This window comes from Oncorhynchus clarkii, chromosome 6, assembly GCF_045791955.1.
Source record: "Oncorhynchus clarkii lewisi isolate Uvic-CL-2024 chromosome 6, UVic_Ocla_1.0, whole genome shotgun sequence".
NCBI lineage: Eukaryota > Metazoa > Chordata > Actinopteri > Salmoniformes > Salmonidae > Oncorhynchus > Oncorhynchus clarkii.
Genome location: NC_092152.1, coordinates 14,079,333 through 14,097,310, shown reverse-complemented (window position 1 = coordinate 14,097,310; position 17,978 = coordinate 14,079,333). Strand labels below are relative to the sequence as shown.

General features: G+C 43.9%; 1 protein-coding gene across 2 annotated transcripts in view; it reads left to right on the top strand.

Moving 5' to 3' along the window:
• Window positions 1-11,910, top strand: part of LOC139411917 (cotranscriptional regulator ARB2A homolog) — a 272,716-nt gene extending 260,806 nt beyond the window's left edge. For both annotated transcript variants that reach the window (XM_071158672.1, XM_071158673.1), the window contains exon 11: window positions 9,298-11,910. In XM_071158672.1, coding sequence (XP_071014773.1) covers window positions 9,298-9,458 — 161 coding nt within the window. In that variant the 3' untranslated portion in view covers window positions 9,459-11,910. The remainder of the gene's footprint in view (window positions 1-9,297) is intronic.
• Window positions 11,911-17,978: the final 6,068 nt, after the last annotated feature.

The window sequence follows — 17,978 nt, the reverse complement described above, 5'->3', positions numbered from 1 at the left end:
GTGGCCCCACTCACCCGAACGGCCCCACACGGCGCCACACACACCGCGTGGCCCCACTCACCCGAACGGCCCCACACGGCGCCACACACCCCGCGTGGCCCCACACACCCCACACGGGAGATAAACTAATAAGAGCCCCCATCAGGAGCGGACATTCGATCGTCTAACAAGCAGGACACAGAAAGCTATTCCCCACCTCTGATCTATGCAATGGATAGTTTCCACAAACACGGTCAGATATTGTTACAGCACAACCACCCATCACTTCAACATCCAAACGGGATAGAATGAGCTTCGATTACCTTTGAAAAGACAAAAAAATACTATGCGCACACTCAATTGGTGTTTAATAGTTTTTAACAGAAACAATTTAACATGATAAAACGGGTGCTTATAGTCCCTGTACTTGCAGAATATTAAATGAGAGTTTGATATTTTATTATCCTGGTTTTCAGGATAATATCTTGTTTTATAAAGTTCCTGTCGATTGAAAGGTCACGTCTAGGGAAATGATTAAGCTTTTTAAATGTACGAAATTAAATGAATTTGTTCCAAAACTATAGAAAACATTAGATGTGCCTCACAGACTAGACTGAAAATAATACACATTTGTACATGTGTGGAAGACGACAAATATCAGCACCCACCAAAGTTTTATTACAATAATAGCTATGTATTTCTGTAATAAATTTAGCAAAGGTACAGTGCATTCCAAAAGTATTCAGACCCCTTCACTTTTTCCACATTCTGTTACATTACACACAGCCTTATTCTAAAATGAATTACATTCGATTTTTTTCCTCATTAATTTACAAACAATACCCCGTAATGACAAAGCAAAAACATGTTTTTAGTAATGTTTTAATTTAACTGAAATGTCACATATAGGTAAGTATTCAGGCCCTTTACTCAGTACTTTATTCAAGCACATTTGGCAGCGATTACAGCCTCAAGTCTTTTTGGGTATGATGCTACAGTTTATCCCATTCTCTGTCGATCCTCTCAAGCTCTGTCAGGTTGGATGAGGAGTGTCGCTGCACAGCTATTTTCAGGTCTCTCCAGAGATGTTCGATCGGGTTCAAGTCCAGGCCCTGGCTAGGCCACTCAAGGACATTCAGAGACTTTCTCCCAGTCCCTGCCTGTCCCTGTAGGGATGGTATTGGCCAGGTTTTGGGCGGTGCTAGGTTTCCTCCAGACGTGGCGCTTGGCGTTCAGGCCAAACGTTCAATCTTGGTTTCATCAGACCAGAGAATCTTGTTTCTCATGATCTGAGAGTACTTTAGGTGCCTTTTGGCAAACTCCAAGTGGGCTGTCGTGTGCCTTTTACTAAGGAGTGGCTTCTGTCTGGCCACTCTGCCATAAAGGCCTGATTGGTGGAGTGCTGCAGAGATGGTTGTCCTTCTGGAAGGTTCTCCCATCTCCACAGAAGAACTCTGGAGCTCTGTCAGAGTGACCATCATGTTCTTGGTCACCTCCCTGACCAAGGCCCTTCTCCCCCGATTGCTCTGTTTGGCCAGGCAGCCAGCTCTAGGAAAAGTCTTGGTGCTTCCAAACTTCTTCCATTTAGGAATGATGGAGGCCACTGTGTTCTTGGGGACCTTCAATGCTGAGAAATGTTTTGGTACCCTTCCCCAGATCTGTGTCTCAACACAATCATGTCTCGGATCTCTACGGACAATTCCTTCGACCTCATGGCTTGGTTTTTGCTCTGACATGCACTGTCAACTGTGGGTCTTTTATAGACAGGTATTTGCCTTTCCAAATCATGTCCAATCAAGTGAATTTACCACAGGGGTTCTCCAATCAAGTTGTAGAAACATCTCAAGGATGATCAATGGAAACAAGATGCACCTGAGCTCAATTTTGAGTCTCATGGCAACGGGTCTGAATACTTCTGTAAATAAGGTGTTTCTGTTTTTTATTTTTTTTAAACCTGTTTTTGCTTGTTCATTGTGGGGAATTGTGTGTAGCTTTATTAGGATTTTTTTGAAATCCATTTTAGAATAAGGCTTTAACTTAACAAAATGTGGACTGAGTGAAGGGGTCTGAATAATTTCTGAATGCACTGTATATGGCCCTTCATGCTCACATCAATGTATCAATATAATTAGGAATTATGAAAAGAAAGTTTGATGAAAAAAATAGGCCATTAGTACACAAGCAATTAAGTTAAATAATGTACCACATATGAAAACTAATTATAACCAGCTTGTTTCTTTGATTCAGTCTTTCTCTCTTATAGTCACTCAAGGTGTTACTTTGGCTCTTCAATCAACTACCGTTTGTTTTGAACTATCACAGTACATGACCACTTGTGACAGCATAGAGCATTCAGCGACTACTGAAGGGAAGAACACATGGTCCACAGCTACAGAGCAGTTCATTATTCCCTCAAACACCTTTCGTTCTCTTACCTCATCCCACACCACTGATAACAATAGTGTGCGTGTGTGTGTGCGACTCGCGACCGTGTAAGTCACATAGAGATCAAACAGCCAGTCAATTACCCTGAGAGGAATCCAGTGGCTGTGACAGGGGGGGCTAAGCATCTAGGATCAAATAGACTGCATCTGTTGGCGCTGTCTGTCACTGTCCATCATCAGAGAGGAGAACATAGAACAACCAATAGAGAGGCTTGGAGAGGTGAGAAAACACAGGTTAACCAATAGAGATGCTTGGAGGGGTGAAGGAACACAGGTTAACCAATAGAGAGGCTTTGAGGGGTGAGAGAACACGGGTTAACCAATAGAGAGGATTGGAGGGGTGAAGGAACACAGGTTAACCAATAGAGAGGCTTGGAGAGGTGAGGGAACACAGGTCAACCAATAGAGAGGCTTGGAGAGGTGAGGGAACACAGGTTAACCAATAGAGAGGCCTGGAGGGGTGAAGGAACACAGGTTAACCAATAGAGCGGCTTGGAGAGGTGAGGGAACACAGGTTAACCAATAGAGAGGCTTGGAGGGGTGAAGGAACACAGGTTAACCAATAGAGAGGTCTTACAGATGGGTAAAGGGGTCCATTCCTTGATTTGTGGAAATTGGAGAGGAGGGTGACCCCTGAATCTTACATAACTTTTAATTAAAAAAATATGTGGTGTACACAGGTGTTTGATTCATGTACACATTATGATGGTTGCTTTATTGGCAGGAAACAGATGACATTAAAGTTATATCTCTAATTGTATACAATTAATTCCTACCTGAGATAATGATATATAAAATAAGCATACACATTACGCGTTATAACAATAGTCCAGAAATATATATTTTATCTCATTATGTGTTTACTGTATTTAGGTGAAGAGAATATATAATATATTAAGGTATCATATTCAAGCGTTATAAAAACAGCACATCTCAAGAAGTATACAAAAGTGAGCCTTACTGAGAGAAACCAGTAAGCTGGAAGTCTGGCGGTCAGGTTAGCTCTGAGAGAAACCAGTAGGCTGGAAGTCTGGCGGTCAGGTTAGCTCTGAGAGAAGCCAGTAGGCTGGAAGTCTGGCGGTCAGGTTAGCTCTGAGAGAAACCAGTAGGCTGGACGTCTGGCGGTCAGGTTAGCTCTGAGAGAAGCCAGCGAGCTGGAAGTCTGGTGGTCAGGTTAGCTCTGAGAGAAACCAGTAGGCTGGAAGTCTGGTGGTCAGGTTAGCTCTGAGAGAAACCAGTAGGCTGGAAGTCTGGTGGTCAGGTTAGCTCTGAGAGAAACCAGTAGGCAGGAAGTCTGGTGGTCAGGTTAGCTCTGAGAGAAACCAGTAGGCTGGAAGTCTGGCGGTCAGGTTAGCTCTGAGAGAAACCAGTAGGCTGGAAGTCTGGCGGTCAGGTTAGCTCTGAGAGAAACCAGTAGGCTGGAAGTCTGGCGGTCAGGTTAGCTCTGAGAGAAACCAGTAGGCTGGAAGTCTGTTAGCTCTGAGAGAAACCAGTAGGCTGGAAGTCTGGCGGTCAGGTTAGCTGAGAGAAGCCAGCGAGCTGGAAGTCTGGTGGTCAGGTTAGCTCTGAGAGAAACCAGTAGGCTGGAAGTCTGGCGGTCAGGTTAGCTGAGAGAAGCCAGCGAGCTGGAAGTCTGGTGGTCAGGTTAGCTCTGAGAGAAGCCAGCGAGCCTGAAGTCTGGTGGTCAGGTCAGCTCTGAGAGAAACCAGTAGGCTGGAAGTCTGGTGGTCAGGTTAGCTCTGAGAGAAGCCAGTAGGCTGGAGGTCTGGTGGTCAGGTTAGCTCTGAGAGAAGCCAGTAGGCTGGAAGCCTGGTGGTCAGGTTAGCTCTGAGAGAAACCAGTAGGCTGGAAGTCTGGCGGTCAGGTTAGCTCTGAGAGAAACCAGTAGGCTGGAAGTCTGGCTGTCATGTTAGCTCTGAGAGAAGCCAGCGAGCTGGAAGTCTGGTGGTCAGGTTAGCTCTGAGAGAAACCAGTAGGCTGGACGTCTGGCGGTCAGGTTAGCCCTGAGAGAAGCCAGCGAGCTGGAAGTCTGGTGGTCAGGTCAGCTCTGAGAGAAACCAGTAGGCTGGAAGTCTGGTGGTCAGGTTAGCTCAAAGAGAAACCAGTAGGCTGGAAGTCTGGTGGTCAGGTTAGCTCTGAGAGAAGCCAGCGAGCCTGAAGTCTGGTGGTCAGGTCAGCTCTGAGAGAAACCAGTAGGCTCGAAGTCTGGTGGTCAGGTTAGCTCTGAGAGAAACCAGTAGGCTGGAAGTCTGGTGGTCAGGTTAGCTCTGAGAGAAACCAGTAGGCTGGAAGTCTGGTGGTCAGGTTAGCTCTGAGAGAAACCAGTAGGCTGGAAGTCTGGCGGTCAGGTTAGCTCTGAGAGAAACCAGTAGGCTGGAAGTCTGTTAGCTCTGAGAGAAACCAGTAGGCTGGAAGTCCGGCGGTCAGGTTAGCTATGAGAGAAACCAGCAAGCTGGAAGTCTGGTGGTCAGGTTAGCTCTGAGAGAAACCAGTAGGCTGGAAGTCTGGTGGTCAGGTTAGCTCTGAGAGAAACCAGTAGGCTGGAAGTCTGTTAGCTCTGAGAGAAACCAGTAGGCAGGAAGTCTGGCGGTCAGGTTAGCTCTGAGAGAAAACAGCAAGCTGGAAGTCTGGCGGTCAGGTGAGCTCTGAGAGAAGCCAGTAGGCTGGAAGTTCGGCGGTCAGTTTAGCTCTGAGAGAAGCCAGCAAGCTGGAAGTCTGGCGGTCAGGTTAGCTCTGAGAGAAACCAGTAGGCTGGAAGTCTGTTAGCTCTGAGAGAAACCAGTAGGCTGGAAGTCTGGCGGTCAGGTTAGCTGAGAGAAGCCAGCGAGCTGGAAGTCTGGTGGTCAGGTTAGCTCTGAGAGAAACCAGTAGGCTGGAAGTCTGGCGGTCAGGTTAGCTGAGAGAAGCCAGCGAGCTGGAAGTCTGGTGGTCAGGTTAGCTCTGAGAGAAGCCAGCGAGCCTGAAGTCTGGTGGTCAGGTCAGCTCTGAGAGAAACCAGTAGGCTGGAAGTCTGGTGGTCAGGTTAGCTCTGAGAGAAGCCAGTAGGCTGGAGGTCTGGTGGTCAGGTTAGCTCTGAGAGAAGCCAGTAGGCTGGAAGCCTGGTGGTCAGGTTAGCTCTGAGAGAAACCAGTAGGCTGGAAGTCTGGCGGTCAGGTTAGCTCTGAGAGAAACCAGTAGGCTGGAAGTCTGGCTGTCATGTTAGCTCTGAGAGAAGCCAGCGAGCTGGAAGTCTGGTGGTCAGGTTAGCTCTGAGAGAAACCAGTAGGCTGGACGTCTGGCGGTCAGGTTAGCCCTGAGAGAAGCCAGCGAGCTGGAAGTCTGGTGGTCAGGTCAGCTCTGAGAGAAACCAGTAGGCTGGAAGTCTGGTGGTCAGGTTAGCTCAAAGAGAAACCAGTAGGCTGGAAGTCTGGTGGTCAGGTTAGCTCTGAGAGAAGCCAGCGAGCCTGAAGTCTGGTGGTCAGGTCAGCTCTGAGAGAAACCAGTAGGCTCGAAGTCTGGTGGTCAGGTTAGCTCTGAGAGAAACCAGTAGGCTGGAAGTCTGGTGGTCAGGTTAGCTCTGAGAGAAACCAGTAGGCTGGAAGTCTGGTGGTCAGGTTAGCTCTGAGAGAAACCAGTAGGCTGGAAGTCTGGCGGTCAGGTTAGCTCTGAGAGAAACCAGTAGGCTGGAAGTCTGTTAGCTCTGAGAGAAACCAGTAGGCTGGAAGTCCGGCGGTCAGGTTAGCTATGAGAGAAACCAGCAAGCTGGAAGTCTGGTGGTCAGGTTAGCTCTGAGAGAAACCAGTAGGCTGGAAGTCTGGTGGTCAGGTTAGCTCTGAGAGAAACCAGTAGGCTGGAAGTCTGTTAGCTCTGAGAGAAACCAGTAGGCAGGAAGTCTGGCGGTCAGGTTAGCTCTGAGAGAAAACAGCAAGCTGGAAGTCTGGCGGTCAGGTGAGCTCTGAGAGAAGCCAGTAGGCTGGAAGTTCGGCGGTCAGTTTAGCTCTGAGAGAAGCCAGCAAGCTGGAAGTCTGGTGGTCAGGTTAGCTCTGAGAGAAGCCAGCAAGCTGGAAGTCTGGTGGTCAGGTGAGCTCTGAGAGAAGCCAGTAGGCTGGAAGTTCGGTGGTAAGGTTAGCTCTGAGAAAAGCCAGCAAGCTGAAAGTTCGGTGGTCAGGTTAGCTCTGAGAGAAACCAGTAGGCTGGTGAGGGTCCTTCTCTAAAACACTGTTCAGAACACACCACTGACAACAATCCATTAGCATAATAACACACACACTGCCTATTAAAGAAGGAGTAGACAAGGGCTGTAAAAGGCTGTTAGTTAGCGAGGCCCGGATGCCGGTAGACATCAGAGGCCTGCGCAAAGCCGCAGAGTGGGCGGAGCTCAAACGGGAGTCACCGGAGTGGCCTGGCTCATCAGCATATTGGCACGGAGACGCATTCCCGCTGACCCCGGCACTGGGATCGGGCATAGCAGCTCGCGGCACTCCGGAGTTCAGTGCCAGTTTGAGGTGAAGAAAGGAGAGCCTTGGAATCGATCGCTCCTGAAGAAAGAAAGAAAAAACAACTTGTTAAGGAGCGATGAGACGGAAAAAAGAAGAGGAGAGATTCCTGTGCTCCAAATTGGATATAAATGATAGATGTGAGGTGCGAGCATGGCTGACTTTGTTTTCCAGGGGAGTGTGTTGTTGTGTTAAGCCCTACACAGGTAACACACTGTGGGTCTGGGGGTTGTTGACTGACTGATTGCTAGGCTAGTCAATCTGTCCTGAGGCAGTGATCATAGACTAGTCTGGTAAACCATGTACAGTGACCGCCCAGCCCAGAACAAACCAGACGAGACCAGACCAGCCTGGGCCCTCACCCCTCCATCTCCATTATCACAGCCAGCCAGGTGGTCAATCTAATAAACATGGGGTCAATATAGCGGCCATCAGAGGACCCTCTTTGGAAGAGACCTTAAAGGTTATTTTTAATTGTATCCCTCCGGCCTGGTGCATGTAGAAGGGAGGAGATGAGAGAACAGGATGAGAAGAGGAGGAGAGGAAAGAACAGGATGAGAAGAGGAGGAGAGGAGAGAACAGGATGAGAAGAGGAGGAGAGGAGAGAACAGGATGAGAAGAGGAGGAGAGGAGAGAACAGGATGAGAAGAGGAGGAGAGGGCTCTCACTGCACTGGTATCCTGACCCATCAACAAAGTAGCAAGGGCCCCATGAACTGATCTTATGAAGCTGTATTGGAAACAGGTACATAAGCCTGCTGATCTGGGAGTCTATTAGATGGCTAATACAGAGGAATAACAGTGCTATGATGTCTGGATATTCACTGAGTGGACAAAATATTAAGAACACCTTCCTAATATTGATTTCGTCGGGCATGGATACAAGGTGTTGAAAGCATTCCATACCCCTTTCAAAGGCAATTACATTTTTGGTCTTGCCCATTCACGCTCTGAAGGGCGCACATACACAATCCATGTCTCAATTGTCTCAAGGCAAAATCCTTCTTTAACCTGTCTCCTCCCCTTCATCTACACTGATTGGAGTGGATTTAACAAGTGACAATAAGGGATCATATCTTTCACCTGGTCAATCTGTCATGGAAAGAACAGGTGTTCTTAATGTTTTGGCCACTCAGTGTACACCCCCAAATGCATAAACCAACAAGCAGTCCCTAAGCATCAACCTGTCTCTCCCTACTATGTGCTCACTACCCCAAACTGTGTATCTATGCTATAATAGAGTATAACACCATTGTATCACAATCTATACCGGTTTCTCGTAGATGGTGTCTGGGTACTGCTTCACAACACATTACAGTATGTTTCTAAGCAGCCTAGCCACCTGCGAGTAGGGAAATAAGTAGTGGTAGGGAGAAAAATCGATAGTTACATATTGTGATATTGTTTTTGACAATATATCGCCATATTAGGATTGCGCTAATCAGCTGTGCCTGCATGAAATCGCAACTATTTTTCCTTCATATCTTGTTGTCCATCATCTTTTTTAAATAGTGAGCAATGTTCATAATTTCTCATGCTCTCTTGCCCCTCTGCAGCCAACATATATTGAGCAATACGTTTGGAACATCGAACCGTAAAATAAATGACGGTATCGAATCAATACACGTGTAGAATTGTGAGAATCACAATACATATCGTATCAGGAACTAAGTATTGAGATATCATATTGTGAGGTCGCTGGCAATTCCCAGTCCTAGAAATAAGCCATTAGCCACTGGTTGTGATTGGTTGGTGAGGAGCTGGCGGTGGAGCAGCTGCAATAACAGAGGTGTTGTGTAGCAGCTTTCGCAGCGAAACAGCGAACCCCTGACCTCGGAGAGCCGAGAGGAACCCGAGGCGTGTGTACCAGATTTCAGGCTCCCCGTGACCCCAACATGGGAACTGGCTCACCTGGAGAGGGGAAACCGAGTCCCCCCTCAGATCACCTGATACGCTGGCTGCCTTAGTGCCTTCTCACCACTGCCTCTTTCAAGCAACCCCGAGAATGAATGAATAACGGTCCACTGGTTTTGCTTAGTGCATCCATTGTGCATAACTCGCATTACATTAAGAGACAGACACGGGAGAGTATGTGGTGTGCACTATCATGAATCAAGTTGGATCAAATATTAAGACTATCCTGTTGGACTGCTGGGTCAGAAGTTAAAATGGATGTAATGTCCAATAAGCTTGTTGCTTGCAGTGGATACACGCTTAGCTACAGTATCCAGGTTTAGAGGGGAATTACGTTCTCTATTTACAAAATGATTTCTCTCTAGCCTGTTAAGTGTGTGTGGTGTAACTGTAGTGTATATTATGCTTTATGTGACTATCCTCCCTCTGTTGTTTCACAGTGGACGGAGTGTTAAACCTGTCTCTTTGTGCCTATGTATTGTGCAGGTACAGAGCGACACGAGCTGACATCATGGAGGAGTTTCAACTCCATCTTCCAGTTCTTCAGTAAGGCTCTACAGACTGGGGATGAGTACGCGGAGTCCTCCAACACGGTCACCACACGCAGCTCCCACAGGACCAAACATGAACACAACCACGACGACTAGAACTACACCAACAGGAGGGAAACACGGGGGGAGGGTCAAATCCTCTCTATTTACCCTCCTTCCTTCCTCCCTCATCTTTGTGTGATCTCTCCCTTCCAGCTGAGCCCGTCTCCCGGCTCGCAGATGCATTGTTTTACTGGCAGAGTGCGGGTTGGCGGTGGTGGTGTATACATCGCAATAGCGCTTTGCATTATTTCTAGATGAGTGCAACTGTCAAAGCAATATGGGCTGAGTGTTTGCGCTTACCATGGGCTGTGGCGCTTGGCTGCGGTCTGGGCCACGGAGCAGCGGCAGCGGCTCAGATTAAGGCTGACAGGCGCTGTGCACAGTGCGCCGTGGTGCACCTCCAACTGTCCTGACATCACCCTGAATGAGCTAATGCCCCAGCAGCCCTGTCCACCACTCCCCGAGGTCCTAAAACCTCTCACAGTCCTCCTCAACAAACACCACTCATCATACACTTAGAATATCTCCCTCCCTCAACCCAACCCCCCTCCCTCTCTCACTTCAACCCAACCTCCCACCCTCAACCCAAACCCCCTCCCTCACCTCAACCCAACCCTCAACACAACCCCCTCCTTCACCTCAACCCAACCCCCCACCCTCAACCCAACACACACCCTCAACCAAACCCAACCATCAACACAACCCCCTCCTTCACCTCAACCCAACCCCCCACCCTCAACCCAACCCCCCTCCTTCACCTCAACCCAACCCCCCCACCCTCAACCCAAACCCCCTCCCTGACCTCAACCCAACCCTCAACACAACCCCCCTCCTTCACCTCAACCAAACCCAACCATCAACACAACCCCCCTCCTTCACCTCAACCAAACACACACCCTCCCCTCACCACAAACAATGGTTTTAACAGTTGTAAACATGCTCCGTTAACATTATCATTTTAATGTAAAGCAAATGTGTTGTTTTTATGTCTCCTTCCTTTACCCTTACCTTCCCCAAACACACACACCTTTTATAAAGACACATTTTCTCTCAAGTGTGGTCCTTATACCTTACTTTGGAAGGTTGCACTGCACTGTTTATGACAGCTGATATACTGTTGGGGTTCGGTTTTCTTTTGCTTGGTTTTTTATCTTACTTTCTCTCAGTGTTTAGCTGGATTTTAATGCGCCCTAATAACTTTTTGTATCAGACCAAATAAGGTGATTGGTGAAAGGTGAAAGAGTGATTGTCTTTGAGTTTTAATTTGTAAAAATAACATGTTTTACTGTACCCTTTTCCCCTGTTTGAGATCCATGAAATTGATGTCCCTGGATGATTGCATCTGATTAAACAAATAAAACAACCATAACCTGTGCTAGAAATGAAGAATTCAAGACACTGAGCAAATTTAAAATCATCTAAAGCCCAGCATCAAAACGAGTTTTTAGGTATATCTCATTTTAATAGAAACAAGAAGTCAACTTCAATATATCCCCTTGCACGTGTCGGGAAAGCCAAGATTTCAATATTCTTCACCTAGATGATATATGTGTTTATATATGTTGGAAGAAATGTAACACATTTATTTTCCAAAACACTTTCCTCACGTGCAAACGGAAAAGTGTCAAAGAAATCAGCACTGGCTCAGCCTTGCGTAATCTCAGTCTGCTGGGACATAAACAAGATCAAAAATACAGTATATTTCCACGACGTTTTGGTGAGTTATAAATCACTCAAAGTTTAATAGAATAGCCTAGAAGGCTATTGAGTTATAAATCACTCAAAGTTTAATAGAATAGCCTTCTAATATGCCCAGATATTAGTCTAAACGAGACAAAAATCCTGTGATTCACCTCCCGACACACCCACGGTCTACCCAGACATGCGTTACCTTTCCCCGGCTTCATGTGTTGAGGTATTTATGAGGGGAGATAAGACAGTTTTGGTATACATTTGACCTTTTTATTTCGGTGTGAATAACAGCCACTGGTGATATGTTGAGGCTTTTGTGGCTTATTAAACACTTAATTGCTTTTGTTAGTAATGAGAGCGCAGTCTGGGCAGATGTAATTTTCATATCATTTTTATTAATGACTCTTTGGATGTTACTCAAGAAGTTAACTTGTTTGATTTGGGGAATATGCATATTAACGGAGGAGTTTAATTTCAGGATACTGTTGACATGTGTGTTCCCTTCACACCGAAGGAAAAAACTGTTGCTATTTTACTTCATTATGCATATATTGTTGCCTTAGGAATAAAGAAGACACTATGTTGACTGGTATTTTTAATAAAGACCAACAAGCCATATGTGAATGGATCAAAAGTAATGGGAGCAGCCTTAAACCAAATCTAAAGCACAGTGGATATGTAAATAGGGACTAATTATAACAATTGCTCTTGAATATGTTATTGTTTCAGATTGTATCCTTTTTATTGATCCAATAAGTCATGCTCACTATTAAGACATCCATGCTTTGTGATTAAATATAGCGTTTGAAAAACATTTTGTACCTTTTGTTTTTCCGATTCTTACATTGACTTTGATGTAACTTAGTTTCAACTATTGCCTATTAAAATGTAATTATTTGTATGTCAAGTTAACTGTAATCATCCACCAATCGGCATGTGTTTCCTATGCACCATTCCCATCGATTACATCTTTTTTCTAAATATGTAATTTGCTAAAATGTTATTAAAAAGTTGTAGTGTCGATGGCGTTTCCAACTACCACGTGGCCCATGGGGATTTTTTTTCCAAATACCCTGATACATATTTATAATTTTACATTTACGTCGTTTAGCAGACGCTCTGATCCAGAAACAATTAATGTTAAGTGCCTTGCTCAAGGGCACGTTGACTGATTTTTCACCTAGTAGGCTCGGGGATTCGAACCAGTGACTTTTCGGTTACTGGCCCAACGCTCCGCTAGGCTGCCTGGCCCTGTTTTTTGTAATACCATGGTCAATCTAACAGTTCTATTTGTTCTTCATTTAGGCTATGTTATATATCTATTTAGAAACCAACAAAAGGCATCGGCGAGGTAACCCATAGATTAGATTACATAATTCGGTAATAGAATAGTTTTTTCTTTATTTTACCACACATAACATGTTCATATAGGCTACGCTACGCAAGTCATAGGGGCAGGTTTGCTCAAGAGGGAAGGAAAAGAAGGTGAACGTTGAGAGAAGGTCGACCTTGGGAACTCTCTGTAGCCTGTTGAGCTGCCGCATCGGCTCACGAAGTGGGGAAGTTGAGCCTCGAGGAAAAGGGATCCGAGTCATCGTCTCAAATAACAACAGCTATGAAACCTGACCGAGGAAGACGGTCCATCACTCAGGACGGAGGAGACCAGTCCTCAACAATTGGACTAGTGTTAGCCAAAGTAAATTCCTTCTTAAAAAGTGTAATGATTTTTTTAGTATTAACATTGTCGCTTCAAGGAACGCTGATAGGACTGCAAAATAACATTCCTTGCCCCTATAGCTATATTAAGTTAAGTTTTTTGGTTTCAAGTTTTTGGCTGCATAATGTTTATTAGCCTGCACATCTAACGGAGAAAATATGCTTTCAAACTACAATCTCCAATTACAACAAGTTAAACGTGTTTTAAACATGACGACAGTTAAACATCAATTGGGCTAAAACTCCTCAAAATTGCGATTCATCTTTGCAAAGAGAGAGCTGTATGCCAGCACGGTTTACAGGATAATTTGTTTTCACATGGTGAAAACCGATAAGGTCATTAAACGCCCCCTCAATAAATCTTTAGAAATCTTTCCATTAACCTTCGAACAACAAGTGCCAGCGAGTGGAACCAGCCAAGATCTCTCACACCATGTCAGGTTCCTCGTAAAAAAAAGAAAAACATTCAATCACTCATCTCTATTGAGAATTGGCCTCACTTTTCTGACACGTAAAATGTCTTAACACACTTAAATTCAATAGGCAAGTATAGGCGAGGGTTGGCACATAATCACACAATAGCCTTGAAACTTTTCAAAAACAAAAAAATCTAGTTTCCCAGCAATGCTCGAACAGTTACAGTATATCGATGTAGCCCCATGTTACACTATTCACCATAATGAAGATACATTTTTAACATTGGGGATAAGTTTAACATAACTTTGATTAGCACGCGTCAGAAATATCTGCCTAGACTAATTGCATATTTCTGTATCAGTCATGTCACACTTAACAACATAAAATTGAATTCCAGTTCCCACTCCTGTTTAATTATTTAAAGTATACATGCCTACATATTCATGTGTACATTATCATTCCCTCACATTGGCTACTAGTGTCTTCCCTCTTAAAACTTCAAAAGTCTGGTCTCTCATGTCAAATAGCAACGAGATCCCAAAATGATATTTCAATTTTCCAGGAGACTAGTATTGTCACGCTTAGCCTACTCTCACCATCCTCTCCCATGCTCGCCAGCACGGCTAAATATGAACTATTTCCAAAGAAGGATAGGCATTAAGCAAAGTTGGAATGTCACCCCCACCAGCTCCTTGTCTTCTTGAGCACTCCACCAGATCACTGTCAGATCTCTATTTGCATAATTATATGCTCCGCTCTGAAGAGAAAACTAACCCCCACATTTTACGGGTCAACAAACTGCAACAATCAATGTTTTATCGTGTAGGTCTATACTAAAAAACGGTCTTAACAGCCATTCAAGTCTCTCTATTTCTCTCTCTCTCTCTCCCTCTCTAAGTAGGAGAGCAAATAGTTTTTCATCTATTGACGGAAGAGGAATGTGTAGCTTAAGCTTGTTTGTTCACCCTCCTTTCCTCGTGTTTTTTCCAGAGTATACTGTGTATTTTCTATGCAAAATAAGTCTCCCACCCAAAGAAAGCACTACCCAGTATTGGGTTCGAATGTAACGTCGTCATTACATATTCATTGATTAACCAAACCATGATCCAGTGGAAACCACATCACTTCAATCACTAACCCTCTCTATCCAGCGAAGCCCTTCACACACACACACACACACACACACACACACACAAAAACTAGCACGTCAGATGGTCATTCAGAAACCACATCATTCAGAAGCCTGCCTTACATGCATCCTACCGCACAGCCAGTGAATAGGCCTAAACCCAATGAGGTTATAGTTTTACATGCCGCTGGAAGTTGCACGTTGCCTATCCAATAGGATATTTCTTAATTATACATACAATGTAGGCCATTTTCCCAACAGGCTGTTCAAAATATCGACAGGTGTTTGCTATATCCAGCTGAGAGAAAGCCTGGCAGGCGGTATATTCTGGGCTATGTGTAGCACAAGTAGGGTGCACTCTTAAGGAAAAAAGGTTCTATATAGAACACATAAGGGTTATATGGGTGCTTATATGGGCGCTTCATATTTGACACCCCTTAAGGTTCGAAATTGGTTCCATATAAACCGTTTTTGGTTCAGTGAAGAAGAACCCCTGGGCTTCTGACCAAATAACCCTATAAAAAGGTCATATATAGAATCTTTAGGGGAGTAATCTATGAAGCAAGCAATGGAACCCTTCTTGGTTCTATCCAGAACTTTTTATCTAAAAGTGTAGAACTCCCAAAATTCACTGGGCCGGTTCTCAAAAATCTTTGGCCAAACATAGCCATACTCACATCCCGGTGACAAACAGATAAACTATGTTACCAATACAGGTCCCATGTTGATAATAGGTTTAGGCATCACGCGCGCGCGCGCGCGCACACACACACACACTGGCCTCTCGTTGCGATGAATTGGGTCTCACCTGTCTGATAATCTGACAATGTGACATAACCATGGTCACCATAGCCTATGTGTGCGTTGTGTTTGTATGAGCCTGGCACATAGTGCACCGATCGTGCCCAGCTGTTTGTTGGCAGGCAGAACCGTTTTATGGTTTGCAGTCCATTTGGCTTTAATAGTATAGCTTTCAGTCGGACGCTACTCCATACCCTTACCGCCCCCTCAATTACAGCCCCTCTGATAGTCTCGGGTCGCACAGACTCCGCTAGTAAAAGCCCGCCTCTGAAATTGAATACATTTGAAGAATGGGCTCCGAATTTTAACATTATACTTTCTAACACTTTAGTGACGACACTGTATATTATTCGAGTAGAGATCAAGTAAAGAAAGAGTAAATTAGCGTAGTGCTTAAGAGTCCACCGACTGCCTGTTGGAGGAAATTGGCCATTTCGATGTGATGAATGATTGACAATGTGAATGTTTGAAGTGGGTCTGTAATTTGGGCTATTCCTAGGTTATGAATTGTGATTTTAACGTTCTGTTAAATCATGTGGAAATGCAGTCTAATAGTTGTTTTTTCACAACCCATTTCAACTACAACATTTGTATTGAAATCCAAATAAGGAACAAATAACGAGCATATAAAAGGGGATTTTGGTCCTTCGTCTAACTTTACTCTATCAAAAAGAACTGAAATATTTCACAACCAGCTGACTTGGAACACTAAATTCACATCGCACAATTCTAAGTTGGAAAACTCAATGCCAGTCTAAATGCATGGCAGTCAACAGGAGATGGTGGTGGAAATGAATGGTGCAATGGTTGGGTTGTGCATAAACACATTTACATTCTCTGTATGTTAACGGACAATATATTACATCTAATATTACATATTACTATACAACTTAATAGTTCATTTTATGATTGCACATTCGATGATGGGCAGTTACCATTTAACTATGTTGTCTGAAAGGTATACAGTGACTTCAGAAAGTATTCACACCCCTTGACTTTTTCTACGTTTCGTTGTGTTACAGCCCACATTTTAAATTGATTAAATTGACATGTGTCACTGGCCTACACACAATATCCCGTCATGTCAAAGTGGAATTATGTTTTTAGAAATGTTTACAAATTAATTTTAAATGAAAAGCTAAGCTAAAATGTCTTGAATCAAGAAGTATTCAACCCCTTTGTCATGGCAAGGCAATATGTTCAGGAGTAAAAATGTGCAACAAGTCACATCGTTAGTTGCATGGACTCACTCTATGTTGCATTTCGCAATGACATCGGCTAAACATGTGTATGTGACCAATACATTTGATTTGATTTGATAATCGTTATTAACATCATTTTTGAATGACTACCTCATCACTGTTCCCCACACATACAATTATCTGTGAGGTCCCTCAGTCGAGCAATATAAGGCCAATGGCAACTTACAACAGTTACTGAGTTTAATGACTGATAGGAAAAAACTGAGGATGGATCAACAACATTGTAGTTACTCCACAATACTAACCTAAATGACAGAGTGAAGATAAGGAAGATTGTACAGAATAAAAATATTCCAAAACATGCATCCTGTTTGCAAAAAAGACACTAAAGTAATAATGTCCTGAATCCAAAGTGTTGTTATGTCTGGGGCAATTCCAATACAACATGTTACTGAGTACCACTCTCCATATTGTCAAGCATAGTGGTGGCTGCATCATGTTATGGATATGCTTGTCATCGGCAAGGACTACAGAGTTGTTCAGGATAAAATGAATGGAATAGATCTAAGCACAGGCAAAATCCTAGAGGAAACCTGGTTCAGTCTGCTTTCCAACAGACAATGGGAGACAAATTCAGCTTTCAGCAGGACACTCACCTAAAACACAAGGCCAAATATACACGGGAGTTACTTACCAAGACGACATTGGATGTTTCTGAGTGTCCTTTTGACTTAAATCAGCTTGAAAATCTATGGCAAGACTTGAATATAGCTGTCTACACTCTTAGAGTAAAAGGGTTCCAAAAGGGTTCTTTGGTTGTGTCCCCATAGGATAACCCTTTTGGTTCCAGTTAGAACCCTTTTTGGTTCCAGATAGAACCATTTTTGGTTCCAGGTAGAACTCTTATGGGTCCCATGTAGAACCCTCTGTGGAAAGGGTTTTACATGGAACCCAAAAGGGTTCTACCTGGAACCAAATATTGTTATTCAAAGGGTTCTCCCATGGGGACAGCCGAAGAACCATTTTAGGTTCTCCATAGCACCTTTTTTTCAAAGAGTGTAGCAATGATCAACAACCAACTTAACAGAGCGTGAAGAATGTGCCAATATTGTACAATCCAGGAGTGCAAAGCTTTTAGAGACTTACCCAGAAAGACTCACAGCTGTAATCCCTACAAAAGGGGATTCTACCATGTATTTACCCAGGGGGTTGAATACCAAGATATATTTGTGTTTTATTTTTCATTATTATTTTTTTTTTTATTTTTTACAAATGATAGAATGTTTCTTCCACTTTGATATTACAGAGTATTTTGTATAGATCATTGACAAAAATAAATAATTACATCGATTTTAATACCACCTTGTAAGACAACAAAATGTGGTCAAAGTCAAGGGGTGTGAATAGTTTCTGAAGGCACGGTACCTAGTTTGATCTAACAGTGGACTAATTATTTAAACGTGCTAAAAAAATGTAAACTGCAATATGCACGAATCAGACTGGCTAGGTTTTACAGGCTAAAAGTCTAATCCAAAGCGGAATAATAAATAACGTTTAAACATGAATCATTATTAAATAGCCTAAAACATTAGGTCTACTATAATATTGAATGAGTTT